The sequence below is a fragment of the Leptodactylus fuscus genome, chromosome 10 (genome assembly GCF_031893055.1).
Source record: "Leptodactylus fuscus isolate aLepFus1 chromosome 10, aLepFus1.hap2, whole genome shotgun sequence".
NCBI classification, from domain to species: Eukaryota; Metazoa; Chordata; class Amphibia; order Anura; family Leptodactylidae; genus Leptodactylus; species Leptodactylus fuscus.
The window spans coordinates 24101555-24116467 of NC_134274.1; the positions used below are offsets into that span (position 1 = coordinate 24101555).

Here is a 14913-nt window from a genome sequence, read left to right on the forward strand (position 1 = left end):
TCATACATCTGTTTGTTTGCCATTGTTGTCTTCCATGCAGCAGCCATTACTTTTTCCTTTTGCATGTTGTCGATGAGTCGGGAGATTTATAGACAGCGGGGGTTTACTTTGGTACCAAGACTTCAAGAGTTTGTTCACTTGCTCCTTGTCGGTGATTCCATGAAGGTGGTCTTCCTCTTCCTCCTCCTCCTCCTCCTTCTTTATCATTTGTGCGATCTTCATCTCATTGTGCATGCTTTGGAAGAAGTGGAGAATGCATTTGTGGGCAAAGTCTCGTGCGTGTTCACAACAAGTCTCATCGAAGATCTTCTGCTCAATGTCAATGTAGTTACTCCAGTAGCGGGTTTGTAGAAAAGAGGTTTGATCAAAGCAGGGCTTGAGGGTTCGGGCAAGGAATGCCAAGATAATAAGGCACAAGAGGATACTCCATCCTAAAGCCTAGAGAGAAGATACAATGAAATACGCTATGGGATAGAAGAGCTAAAAGAAATTGGTTTCCCGATGCTACACCATTGAACCCCAAAAGCAGGATTGAGCTGTAATACCAGACACATCCATGGTCATACTGGTGTCACTATACCTGGCTAAATAATGAATAGGACACTAATGGTCTATTCTAAAGGGAATTTTTATATGTATTTTTTTTTAAAGTTCTGATCTAAAGGCTTTGTATAGGATTACAAAATTTCTGTCTGCTTTTAGGATTGGTTCACACTGTGTAAAGTGAATAGAAATATGAGGTGATCATGCGCTGCGGCTTTACTCAAACAGGACACTTTGTTTTTTTTCCACTGTCCTGAAAAAAGAAGTTTTTGCTCCCACACCTCCCATTATAAACTAGCCAGAATCTGCCTCCAATTCATCTCTATATGCAGCTGAGAAAGTGCCATACCATCCCAGTAAATGGTTAAGCTTCAGTACTACATACATCCTATGGACAGGCGTGACGCAGTATTTGGAGAAGAGTCGCTACGTTTTTCTAATCTTTCAATCCCCCTTTGACTGTGCTGCCTGGATGCAGAATAACTAACCTGTGACCAGCATTTCAGGTATCTGGAAACCGCTTTTCTAGAAGTATTATTCCTTATCATGACGTCATCCTTACAGGGAACCTTGAAGAGCAGGACTTGCAGTTCTGGTGAAGTGTTGTTTGCAAAGCCTGGGAATTTATCGGGGTCCACCGAGCCACTAAATGCACAGACAAAGCAGTTTCCGTCTAAGAGTGTGGTCAGAATCCAGACAACTGGTGCGACCATGGCTCGTGTGAAGACTGAAGTGCACATATATCTGAAAGTATAACAGAGATTATTACATTTCCATATTCGCTTGCCAGGCGCTCTATAGAACAGTTTAATCTTTATCTAGTCCTATAGAATTGTATATTGCCATAAACTCATTAGGGAAAGCCTGAAACATTTGGGGCTACTTGTGGCAAAATCTGCCATGTTGTCAGGAGTGGGATGATCTCTCATGGAGTACATGATACAACCTTCCTACACTTCAGTACCTGAAGATGATAGCAATTTTTTTGCTTAGCATACATGTAATTGGCTGTACAACTAGTCCCATCGAATGAAATATTCAGAATATTTGACTGCATCTTCCCTACACCTTTATGTATAGTCATTAGAGATGAGCGAACACTGTTCGGATCAGCCGATCCGAACAGCACGCACCCATAGAAATGAATGGAAGCACCTGTGACGCCGGCCGGCCGCCGGCAAAGTCAGCGTCACAGGTGCTTCCATTCATTTCTATGGGAGCGTGCTGTTCGGATCGGCTGATATGATCAGTGTTCGCTCATCTCTAATAGTCATTATTATAGATATCCAGTTTTGTGTAAATGATACTTTATACTTATAGGAAGATTGGATGGATTTGTATGGGTTAGTTGACCACAATTGTGATCTCAGGTGAAATCACACATGCAGTTTTTGACGCTGTTACTGTTTCAAAGACAAATGTGGATTCAGAAGGAATGGGAAATATAAAGGAAGGTCGTCTACTGTACCACCGTTTCCTTCAGGATTTACGTCTGACTTAAAAACACCAAAGTACGTCTCATTCATAAGCGATGGTTTGCAAGTAACCTATAAAACATTACTAATAATATGTCCTACATTTAGGGTTCTTGGCCCTTTACAGGTTAAAATTGGACATGCACATGTTATGTATATAAGGAGGGGAACCATTAGGATCACCTCCTCTGGTGTTTTCAAGAAACTCCAGTTTCTTATTATTTTAAGTGCTGGTTTACTACTTTTTTTTTTTTTTTTTGCAGAACACTAAAACATTCGAATCCGTTCTATACACAAGTTGTCATGATCACTTACTTCACAATCGCCAGGTCGTTCTTTCTTCTGCCGGCGGGTCTCATCCACTCTTCTATCATTATAACCGACTGTCTGTTCACTATCAGACCACAGAGGAAAAGGGCGACGGGAGGCACAAACATAATCCCCATGCCATATACCATATTGTATCTGGGAAGACAGGGGCAATTAAAATCTAGGGAATTGTAGATTTTAACACTGGCCAGAGCTAAAAGTCCGCAAATCCCATTCATCACCGACTCAGAGTTTGACTGGAAGTACTGAAATATCATCTTAAAGCGATCCATGATGCTCTGATTTATTCTCTTGTTCCAAAGTATAAGAACTCTTTTAATCTTGCAGCTCTGTCCCTGCTAAATGTATTTTATAGGGGATTTATTGCCTAGATTTCAAGATGTTTCCTCTTGGTGTAGCCCAGTCTACTGGATGAAGCTTGAGTGAATGTTCTCGTAGTCTATGATGTAGTCTGCGCAGGTTGTGTGTCAGGCTCGTGTAGGTAAATGAGCTAGGCAAATGTTTGTTTTTATCTGAATACATTAGTGATGGATAAAGGGAAAGGGAAATCTTGAAAGGGAATGATCATCTCTATTACAGGACAAAGGTGAGCATACAAAATCCATAAGAAAGACTAAAACGATATATGGCAACACTTTCTTCACCAGTTTTTATTAAATTATAAGTTTTTACATTATACACACAACGTAATAGACAATTAGGACAAATGGCACAAGCAATAGAGAAATATATTGCCCGCCTCCTTGACTAAGAAAATAATAAGTCTAAAAATCTGAATTATTCCAGAATTTCATGTCATAGACCTGTCTGAATGGAAGATTATGCTTAAAGAGGGCCTTTCACCTTTTCTACCAACTTCATTTGCATTTAGTAGGTGCTGTTCCATTGATTCCAATGCAGGTGGAATTTTTTCTACAGCCCACACCATTCCTGAGCAATCAGTGCACCTAGTTTTGTTTCCTGAAACAAGTGAAAGGTGTCAGACATGAGCAGACAAAGGTGCGCCATTCTGAGTTCTGATGTGATCTGACTCTGGAGTTTTGAATCCCGCCCCCTTGTCTTCAGGTGCCAGTCACCACCCACTTGACAGTAAAGATAATAACTCGCATATTAGGAACAAAACCGAACTGCATTGATTGGCCAGGAACTGTGGGGCCATTATGTTTTTTGGACTAAAGATACTAAAATACTTCACATGTCGTGGCTTCTTGGTAGACATGCAGCTTCAGATATATTTAGCTTTGGTGGTCTGGGGGCTCTTCGCCAAGTATTGGGGGTCGGCTTTTGTACCATTGGTCCACATACACAAGTGTCTCTATTGGAGCATCAGTGATTTTTTTTCTTTCATAATAAACTTCCTCTTCTCTCTCCTTCCTTGACCCTTCAAAGTAATTCTTCATAGATTTATCAGCAATTTTATGGTTGTGCTCAATACACATCTCCTCAAAAAATTTCTCCTCCATGTCTGAGTACTTGGTCCAGTAGCGGACTTGCAGAGTTTCATGAGTGTTGAAAAGTGGAAGCATGCAGCGTGCGAGAGCCGCGAGCAGGATAAGTGTAAGAACTGATATGTAGCCAATACCCTATAAAGACAAAGGACAAAGTCACCTCTGCTGCGTCTACTCACAATAGAATAAAAATGGAATGAAAATGGGAAATGAAATAGTTAACTTCAAGAGAGTTATATTAAAAGTTATGTCCAGCCTTACGCAAATACATTAAAATTCTAATATTACTATTGTGCGGTGTTGTAAGATTATTTGTATTTTAGTTCTCTGCGAGTGAATAGACGCCTATAGACAAAGGAAATAATGGAAAGCAGATTCAGGATGGAATTTGGCACTGATTTTGAGGCTGAATCTATCTAGCATGTCGTAAGAAACAGTGAGACGTCTGGGACAGTCCTCAGAATAAGGTAAAAGAGGTCAGATTTGGCCATCAGATGAATGTTGTATAGGAAACTACAACATGGTTTCTCTCAGGACAATGAGGCCGTGTAGCGGCTCAGTTCTGCTGCATTGGGAAATCTGAGAGCCACAGAACTAAAGTGACACTCCAGGCTTCCCTTTGGTTGCAGCCCCTTCATTCTACAGATTTTGGGGTCCTGGCAGTTAGACCCTCAAACTTAACCAATCCTTTTGTTAATCTAGAACCTAGATTAACAAAAGGATTGGTTAAGTTCGAGGGTCTAACTGCCAGGACCCCAAAATCTGTAGAGGGAAGCGGCTGCAACCAAAGGGAAGCCTGGAGTGTCACTAGATTCTAGATGATAGGTTAATGTCAGAAGTGTCTGCTAGAATTCTAGTCTCCAGCCTCTTGCAAGTGCAGGAAGAAAGAAAGAAGGGAAGGAGCCGTTCCGAACAGGAAGACTGGTAAGTATTGATGGATTTTGGGGGAGGAAAGGTACTGATGGTGATCTGTTTCGGAAGTGGTGAAATGGTACGCCCCTGGATTATCAGAAAGTGACCCTGGGGCAGTCACATGACTGCCCCAGGGATATGTGTAATTTTACATTTTTTTTTAATACAAGTAAATTAGAAGTTAGGCAGGGGGAGGGGGTCTAGTTTAGGGGTTAATTTGTATTTTACCCCAGACAACCCATTTAATTAACATTTTTCAGGCTCTGCTTCTATCACAATTTTCTGTAGGCAAAAAGATCCCTACATGGCACTCTTATTGGTTAGGTCCTGGTAGACTCCCTTTACGAAGGCTCAGGACGTGCAGATCATAATATTTATACTATGCATCTTCAACTTTTACCTGTGATAAAAATTTGAGAAACCTGGATATTGCTTTCCTGGTAGAGGATTTACTGAGCGGATCAAAGTTCTTGCAGGGTACTTTAGCCAGTAGGACTGCTGTATCGTATTCAGGAAAATCGGCAAATCCTCCAAACTGTTCAGGATCCAGCGTCTCGCTGAATGCACAGACAAGAAGTTTACCATCTAGAAAGCAGACAAGGATCCACAAGAGGGGCGCTGCTAGGGCTCTGCTTATCATCGCGATCAACTTCTGCCTGAAACGGGAGAACACCAGTCAACTCCATACTAGAGGTTTACAATCTGGTACAAGAGAAATAATACTTCCATCTGATAATGTGCATTCACAAACTTGTTAGATGTTAATTAGAGATGAGCGAACAGTGAAATATTCGATATTCATTTAGAGTAGAGCCCATTATAGTCTATAGGAAAAAATGCTTGTTTCAGGGGAAACCACTATTCGACTAAAGGAGAGTCACCAAGTCCACGAGTAGCAGGAGGAGAATGTTTAGGAGGAGCGCTGTGCAGTTAAAGTGTACGGGCCCCATTATAGTCTATGGGGTCCATGCGCTTCAACTGCACAGTGCTTGCAGTTGCGCTGATAAAAAGTAAGCTTCCACGTAACCGCAAGCTGCCAGCTCTCCCGACTAGCAAAGAAGAGCCTGTGGCAAATCAACGCTGGTTCTGCAGCAGGCTCATCCTTGCTAGTCAGGAGAGCTGGCAGCTTGCAGTTACAAGGGAGCTGACTTTTTTGTCATAGAAATACATTGACCAGCGTTGATTGGCTAGTGTACAGCATTCGGCCAATCAATGTTGGTTCTGCCGGAGGCTCGTCTGTGAGGAGGCGGAGTCTAAAATCAGACCACAATGGAGACTGCTGTGGTCAGATCTTCAACTCCGCCTCCTCACAGACGAGCCTCCGGCAGAACCAGCGTTGATTGGCCGAATGCTGTACACTGGCCAATCAACGCTGGTCAATTCATTCCTATGAGAAAAAATCAGCTCCCTCGTAACAGCAAGCTGCCAGCTCTCCTGACTAGCAATGACGAGCCTGCTGCAGAACCAGGGTTGATTTGCCAAATACTACTCGCTCATCTCTAATGTTAATGTATTAATCTATAGGGACATTATATATTAAAGAAGACTTATGAGGCGTGAAAAATCTAACAAATGGATTTGCTCAGGGTGAAAGTGACAGTGCCTATTAGATGTCCTGGGGCTTTTCAGAGCTGATGACAAGTCCTCTTTAAGTAGTAAAATGTTAGGAGTATTTAGGTTCTTTAATTTCTATTTTTCTTACCTGGGGAGTTTTTGGCTGCGCAGTGTCTGGGGTGGCATCCTGGCGCTGCGGGGTTGTCCTGTCGTGAGTATTGGTGCACACCTTCTGACTTGCACGCGCGCACTGCTGGTAGGCAGCTTTATCTCCTGGTTGATTAGTCTGTCCTCCCATTTGCACCTGGGAGGAGTGGTCTCTACTCTGTATTTAAACCCATGCCTCCCATGGTTCTGTGCTGAGTGTCGCTTTTACAGAGCTAGGCCTTAGCAGGAGGAGTAGGTGGTGTTCTGGGATAGAGGAAGTTCCGTGGTTGATTTTTGGGAGGTTTGGGTGAACGAGTTGGTTTGTGTGTTTTCCCTTCTGTGTTCACCAATCCTCCCTCTGTGTATAATTGACTGTGTGAGTGAATTGCCTTATCCTTTGATTTCTACTCAGTTTCCCTGTGTTTGTTTCCTAGTGTATGGTTCCTTCCCATATTGGTTTGGGGGAATCCTTTCCCACATTTTTCCTGTGTGCTGCTTGTGTTGTTAGTCAGCGCACACCCTTGTCAGTCCCTGTCAGTAGCAGCTTCACTTGTTCGTTAGGGGTGACCCCCTTTAGTCTCCAGTCCCTAGAGGTCTTATAGGGCATTCCTTCTCCCACTTCCCTCTAGGCCTACGGAATCAGTGAGAGAGGAGCTGTCGGGGTCAGGCTTAGCCTGAGTACAGCCGACCCACACCCGTGAGGCAGGGACCGGGATAGCTAGTGGGAGTAGTGCAGGGCGAGATTCCCTACTGCTATCCCTTAGCCCCGTTGCAGCTACCTGGACTGACATAACAGTACACTCAGCCGGTAAAAAAAAAAAAAAAAAAAAAGAGGTTCGTTTGCATTATGACGGACCTGAAACAGTTGTACCAGGCGGTGCAGCAGATTTCCACTGAGATGGAGGGGATCAAGCTACGAATGGATGCCATCCAAGCTTCTGGCGTATCTCAAGTACAGCAGTTGGCTCAACACACAGCCTCTCAGGTGGAGGGCATACAGAGGCAGGTGAGTAGCGCCCCTGTGGGTCGGCCTCTGGAGCCAAAAGTCAGCTTACCTGAACCCTTCCGAGGTAAGAGGTCAGATTTTTTCCGATTTCAAAAGGACTGTCTTTTGTATTTCCGGCTACGGCCGTTTTCCTCCGGTTCTGAGGTACAGAGAGTTGGGATTATTATTACCTTATTGAGAGATGATCCCCTCATCTGGGCACATTCGTTACCAGCCGACTCAGCTTGCTTACTAACTGTAGAGGCGTTTTTCTCCACAATGGGGTTACTGTATGACGGCCCAGACAGGGTACGCACGGCTGAGTATAACCTACGACGTGTGGTGCAAGGGGATCACGCTATAGAGAAATATTGCACCGAGTTTCGTAGGTGGGCAGCAGAAGTACACTGGAATGACCCCGCTCTACTTAGTCAGTTTGAGACAGGGCTCTCGGACCAGGTTAAAGACCATCTAGTTTCTCACCCTGTTCCGGGAGATCTAGATGAGGCCATGCAGCTGGCAATTAGAGTTGGACGGCGCCTCCGGGAGCGTGGAGACAAGAGTCCTGGGGGGCTTAGCCCTCCTCAATTCTCTGTTTTTAGAGAGGACCCGGGGGACCAACCCATGCAGATTGGGGCCACTGTGCGAAGTGCAAGACCCAAGAGTGAAGGGTCCCGCACAGTACGCTGTTTTGTGTGTGGAGGGATGGGACATGTAGCAAGGGTATGCCCCTCCAGAGAATGGTTCGCCAAGGAGAGTAATAACCCCAGGTCTATTGAGGGTAAAGGGAGAAAACCTACTAAGGAGGGAGGTGTGCATATTTCCTGTACTCAGACTGCCGGGTTGACCCTTGAAGGATGGGTAAATGGGCAGAAGTGCCGGATTTTGGTTGATTGTGGTTCGGCAGTCAACCTTATTGACTCAGAGTTTTGTGAGCAATTAAGGGTGAGTCCTTTGGTCTTGGAGTCTCAGATACCGGTGTGGGCTATTGATAAGACCCCTCTACAGCAAGCTGTCATCTCCAAACAGGTGGAGGGTTTGGAGTTTATTGTGGGTGGCCACAGGGAAGAGATTGACTTGTTCTTGTTGTCTAAATTTCCAGCACAAGTAGTGTTGGGGTGGCCCTGGCTGAAGCAGCATAACCCTATTATCAACTGGGAGACCGAGTCAGTAGTTTCTTGGGGGCAGGGGTGTAATGGTCGATGTCTGCCCATATCCGTTATGTCTTTGTCTATAGACAATTTGCCTCAAGAAATATGTGAGTTCAGGGAGGTCTTTGAGGAAAGGGCAGCCAAGACATTACCACCACATCGCACCTATGATTGCTCGATTAAATTTATACCTAATGCAGTGTTACCCAAGACAAGGTTATACAATCTCACTATTCCGGAGAGGGAGGCGCTCAAAGAGTATATTGAGGGGAGTCTAGAGGTGGGGCATATTCGCCCATCTAAGTCCCCAGTAGCAGTGGGGTTTTTCTTTGTAAAGAAGAAAGATGGAGGGTTGCGCCCTTGTTTGGATTTTAGGGAGATTAACAAAATCACGGTGCGGAATCCCTATCCCATTCCGTTGATCTCGGATCTATTCAGCCAGATTACGGGAGCCCGCTGGTTTAGTAAAATAGATTTACGTGGGGCGTATAACTTGCTGAGAATCAAGAAGGGGGATGAGTGGAAAACAGCGTTTAACACACCCCTAGGACACTTTGAGAATCTTGTGATGCCTTTCGGTCTAACCAATGCGCCTGCGTTTTTTCAGAATTTTATTAATGATGTGCTAAGTGCCGTCATAGGGAGGGGGTTGTGGTCTATCTGGATGATATACTCATTTACACCCCGGATTTGGAGACTCATTGGGAGAGAGTGAGAGAGGTTTTAGATCTCCTGAGGGTTAACCAATTAAGTGCTAAGCTGGAGAAATGTGTGTTCGCGGTCAATAAATTATGTTTCCTTGGCTATATCCTATCGGACAAGGGGTTCGAGATGGACCCTGAGAAGGTCAGGGCAGTCTTGGAGTGGCCGCGACCCGAGAACCTAAAGGCGGTCCAACGGTTCTTGGGGTTCTCCAACTATTATCGCCAGTTTATCAAGGGATTTTCTGAGGTTGTGAAACCTATCTCGGACTTGACTAAGAAGGGGGCTGACTGTGCTAAGTGGTCGCCAGAGGTGCTAGCTGCGTTTGAAGAACTGAAGAAGCGATTCTCGTCCGCTCCCATTTTGAGACAGCCGGATGAGAGGTTGGCCTTCCGAGTGGAGGTGGATGCCTCCTCGGTGGGGGTGGGAGCAGTACTTTCTCAGGAGTTCGAGGAGGGTACGCATCCCTGTGCCTTCTTTTCTAAGAAATTCTCTGCCTCTGAACGGAATTATGACATCGGAGATAGGGAACTACTAGCAATAAAACTAGCGTTCGAACATTGGCGTCATTTCCTGGAGGGGGCCAGAAGGCCAGTCCAGGTATTTACTGACCACAAGAATTTGATTTATCTTGGGTCGGCGAAGAGATTAAATGCACGGCAGGCCAGATGGGCTCTATTTTTTGCGCGGTTCCATTTTAACGTGACCTATGTGCCGGGTTCAAAGAATGTTAAGGCTGATGCTTTATCCCGGTATATGTCGACTAAGGAGGAACGAGAGGCGCCTGCCACTATTCTTGGGGATGGAGTGGTGGTAGCAGTATTGGGCGCGAAATTGGAGAAGGCCTTGATCGAAGCGCAACACGCTGCACCTTCCAAGATACCTAGAAACAAGCTTTTTGTCCCAACTACTCTCCGACAAAGTCTCCTGAGGGAGTGTCATGAGTCGGTTCTTGCTGGTCACCCGGGGGTTTCAGAGACCATGAGATTGGTGTCTAGGAATTTTTGGTGGCCAGGGTGGAGTAAGGAGGTCTTGCAGTTTGTTCAAAATTGTTCGGTCTGTGCAAGAGCCAAGGCGTCGCATACCCGTCCCCACGGTCTTCTACATCCATTGGAACCTCCTAAGGCACCTTGGACTCATATGTCTATGGATTTCATCACGGGCCTTCCGGTGTCTAAGGGTTTCACGGTCATTTGGGTAGTCGTTGACCGCTTCACGAAAATGTGCCATTTGATCCCGTTTTCCAGGCTGCCATGTGCCAAGACACTATCTGAGGCGTTTATTAAAGAGATTGTAAGGTTGCATGGTCTTCCTGAGGAGATCGTTTCGGACAGGGGACCGCAATTTGTGGCTAAATTCTGGCGGGCTTTTTGCAGCAGGTTGGGAGTTACACTGTCGTTTTCCTCCGGGTTTCACCCAGAGTCTAACGGACAAACAGAGAGGAAGAATCAGGATGTGGAACAGTTTTTGAGGTGTTTTGTTCGAGAGAACCAGAATAATTGGGCTGCCTTTCTCCCCCTGGCAGAATTTCCCCTAAACAACCATGATTACAATGCCACAGGTACCACACCTTTTTTTTGCTCCGGTGGTAGACATCCTGTTTTCGGAGTATTTTCTTCCATTTCTTCCCCAGTTCCGGAGGAGGAGCTATTTTCTAAAAAGCTGCAAGGGGTATGGTCCCGTATCCGAGAGAATCTGGTGCGGGCGTCGCACCAGGCTAAGGTCCAGGCGGATCGGAAGAGAGGAGAGTTGCAGTTCTTCCCTGGTGAGATGGTTTGGTTGTCCACCAAGAATATCAGGTTGAAGGTTCCTAGCAAGAAGCTGGGTCCCAGATTTGTGGGTCCTTTTAAGATCATCAAGATGGTAAATGAAGTGGCGGCGCAGCTGCAACTACCTAAAAGGTGGAAGATAAACCGGGTCTTCCATGTCTCCTTGTTAAAGAAGGCCAAGAAGGGAACGTCTCCAGTTAAGGTTCCACCAGTTTCTGAGTCCGGGGAGTATGAGATATCCCGAGTTCTGGATAGCAAATATGTTCAGGGGAAGCTATGGTATCTGGTGGCATGGAAGGGATACGGTCCTGAGGATAATTCTTGGGTCCTGGAGTCGGATGTGTCAGCTCCCAGACTCGTGGAGAAATTCCACAAGGAGTTCCCGAAGAAGGATGCTCCTAGAGAATCCGGAGTCTTCTCCTTGAGGGGAGGATCCTGTTAGGGGTATTTAGGTTCTTTAATTTCTATTTTTCTTACCTGGGGAGTTTTTGGCTGCGCAGTGTCTGGGGTGGCATCCTGGCGCTGCGGGGTTGTCCTGTCGTGAGTATTGGTGCACACCTTCTGACTTGCATGCGCGCACTGCTGGTAGGCAGCTTTATCTCCTGGTTGATTAGTCTGTCCTCCCATTTGCACCTGGGAGGAGTGGTCTCTACTCTGTATTTAAACCCATGCCTCCCATGGTTCTGTGCTGAGTGTCGCTTTTACAGAGCTAGGCCTTAGCAGGAGGAGTAGGTGGTGTTCTGGGATAGAGGAAGTTCCGTGGTTGGTTTTTGGGAGGTTTGGGTGAACGAGTTGGTTTGTGTGTTTTCCCTTCTGTGTTCACCAATCCTCCCTCTGTGTATAATTGACCGTGTGAGTGAATTGCCTTATCCTTTGATTTCTACTCAGTTTCCCTGTGTTTGTTTCCTAGTGTATGGTTCCTTCCCATATTGGTTTGGGGGAATCCTTTCCCACATTTTTCCTGTGTGCTGCTTGTGTTGTTAGTCAGCGCACACCCTTGTCAGTCCCTGTCAGTAGCAGCTTCACTTGTTCGTTAGGGGTGACCCCCTTTAGTCTCCAGTCCCTAGAGGTCTTATAGGGCATTCCTTCTCCTACTTCCCTCTAGGCCTACGGAATCAGTGAGAGAGGAGCTGTCGGGGTCAGGCTTAGCCTGAGTACAGCCGACCCACACCCGTGAGGCAGGGACCGGGATAGCTAGTGGGAGTAGTGCAGGGCGAGATTCCCTACTGCTATCCCTTAGCCCCGTTGCAGCTACCTGGACTGACATAACAGTAAAATACAGTGTAAAACTTCCACTATAAGACTTAATGGGCAGTAAGCTCATCATTAACAACCAGTGTCAGACAGCTGCTGCTAAAGGAAATAAAACCACCACTCATGGACTTTTGTGCAAAGTTCTGTGTATCATAGCTGAATAGTATTTGCAGCAGGGTCATCCAGCTATATACAGTACATTTATTCACTAGGCACAGTATCACTGGAACATCCAACGTTCACAAGAAGTGGGATCTGTAGGTTTCCATGAGTGAACATGGGTGCCCACCACTCTATTCACTTCTCTAGGACTGCAGCTCTATACCAGGCCCCAATTTTCTGTTTGGGGACCCTAGCAGATACTTATCCCTTATACTATAGATAGGAATAAGTGAATATAATGGGATACCGCCTTTTTTAAAATTTAAACTGTAATTTTTATTTCGTTTATACAAATGTTTTGGAATACAAATCGTAAAATAAGCTAAGCTATACCGAATACAAAAATAACTATATACAGTCTACAGAGACTGAAGAAGGTGGCTCTGTGCCCTATATAGTGGCCAGATCGTGTTTGTGCAGCTAAACTCCCATTGACCTTAATAGGAGCTGAGCTACAGTGACCGTGCCCAACCACTAGAACAGGGCACGGAGCCATCCGTTTCCAGCTCTGTACACTATATAGTACAGGGATTCAATGAACCTCCAAACAGCTGATCCATGTAAGACTGTGGAAGTCGTGCCACAAGAAGTTCAGGAGAGGTCTGGTTGCTTTTCTTGGAAAATATATTATTACAAGTTACTTAGATATCTGGGAAGGGTACATTGATTCAGAAATCTATTTTTTTTGTGATATTTGAAGTGTGGAAGGAGTGATACAAACTAATGAACACCCTGATGGTCCCTGACAGACTCCATTATAAGATAATGGATGATCTTACAGTGTACGGGCATATAAAGAGGCTCTAGAGCTGACTAAATCTACTGTGTATAGGATCGTAGCACTCTTCATAAAGGGAGACCACCTACCCCTTAGGCACACCTATAGGTGACTCAAGGACAAGTACCCAGGTGCCTTATGATCTCTCTTATAAGGATACAGTCATTACAGCAGTGGTATAACACTATTGATAACTATAAAGATGCAGTAACTTTGAAGCACTTTGTGTACACAGCTGTACGATGGTACTGGATTGTCACAAAGAGAAAGGCATGAAAACCACGACACAAAGTCATTGGCACATGGACCACTATATAATGGATGTATGTTTGATGCTCTGATAAATAAATATCATGACTCATTGTACTCAGCCCAAGCCATTTCATTCACATTGGCATCCTTGATCTTTAATAAAGACTGAATAGTCACTAGTAGGACTCTCAATGGTTGCTCTACAAGTTGTGATCTACAGTATGTGGGTTTTATTTTATATGAAAGCACGTATGTGTTCTGCTTTATAGAAGTCTTGTATGACTTCAGGACAGTTGGTGCACGTAAAGCCAGTCATTTACTTCATGGAATAGTCAGCTCTATCCATGTTTCATTTTGTTGTGTTGTATTAGTGCTACAGAATAACGTTTAGCAGGTTATGAGGTATGCCAAGAATATTGCAACAAAAGCTTATGAGTATAGACATAGTCTCCAGTAAAAGCATGTGGCTGCTATGAAGCCCTTGGAGAACAGGGGAGCATTGGTCCATTCCACATTTCTACTGGGTGGTGATACTTCCTTTAGGACTACTCTCCAAAGGAACTACAATGTTAGCAGGCAAGGAGGTGAGGATTTGGCCCAAGGGTCATAGATAGGGGTTGGAGGGGTAACTAATACTAAGCCTTTCCATCCTGGGTGGCAAAGTCTAGTGCTAAAGGCTACCAAAGGCAAAGACCGGCTTGGGATCCTGTTGTTAGCCACCCTATCATATTGTGATAAGAATCAGATGGCTGGTATTCAACTCTTTAGTTGCTGCAGTTGATGGTGATTACAGCACCTAAAGGGTTAACCTCCACGAATGGTAATAGACCTATGTCTTTTTTCAAAAGTAGTCAAGTGCTGTATGTCATTTCTCATTTAGAAGTAAATTGTTCCTATCTTCAGACTTACCTTAACACTTTCTTGTTTTTCGCTCTGCTTCCTTCAGGTCTAGAATATTCTATTGTCAACGAACCACAATACTGGCTGACAAGAACCCCAACAAAGAAGAAGATGAATGGCGGTGCCAGCAACACCATCAGAGCATAAGGTTTGTTGAAGCCTGGTATGCACGGGCACCTGAAATTATAGGCCTTGTAAACTATCATACTTGTCAGGACAATGGCCCCACAAACTGCATTCAATTTGGCATCGGCTCCTGACTTTAAATATTTAATCACTTTTTCCATGATGGTTTCTACAACACAAACATAAAAGAACATCATTGTAACAATGGAATTGTTTTGCATCCCTGAAAGATAGTGGGGGCTATACCTGTATGCTGCCCTGCCCTCTCCACTGAGGTCTATAGCAGTCTACAAAAACATAGTAAGCAGTGGCCACTTTACCATTGATGTCAGAGTGAAAGAAGCTGCTGATAGGACCCCCATTACTCCCATATGTGATGGTTAGTGGGGATGGGACCTGCTTTTATCAGGCATTAATTGTGCATT

General features: G+C 44.9%; 2 protein-coding genes across 2 annotated transcripts; both read right to left on the reverse strand.

Annotated features, from left to right (window-relative positions):
* Positions 1–2620, reverse strand: LOC142182840 (calcium homeostasis modulator protein 3-like). The gene is made up of 3 exons (XM_075257604.1): positions 2334–2620; positions 1032–1287; positions 1–438 (listed from the first exon to the last, which is right to left on the reverse strand). Exons 1-3 carry the CDS (start codon positions 2618–2620, stop codon positions 1–3), a joined length of 981 nt encoding a protein of 326 aa, XP_075113705.1.
* A 963-nt stretch (positions 2621–3583) lies between these two features.
* Positions 3584–14649, reverse strand: LOC142183471 (calcium homeostasis modulator protein 3-like). Its single transcript, XM_075258573.1, has 3 exons — positions 14372–14649; positions 5109–5364; positions 3584–3931 (listed from the first exon to the last, which is right to left on the reverse strand). Exons 1-3 carry the CDS (start codon positions 14647–14649, stop codon positions 3584–3586), a joined length of 882 nt encoding a protein of 293 aa, XP_075114674.1.
* Between the last annotated feature and the right edge of the window lie 264 nt (positions 14650–14913).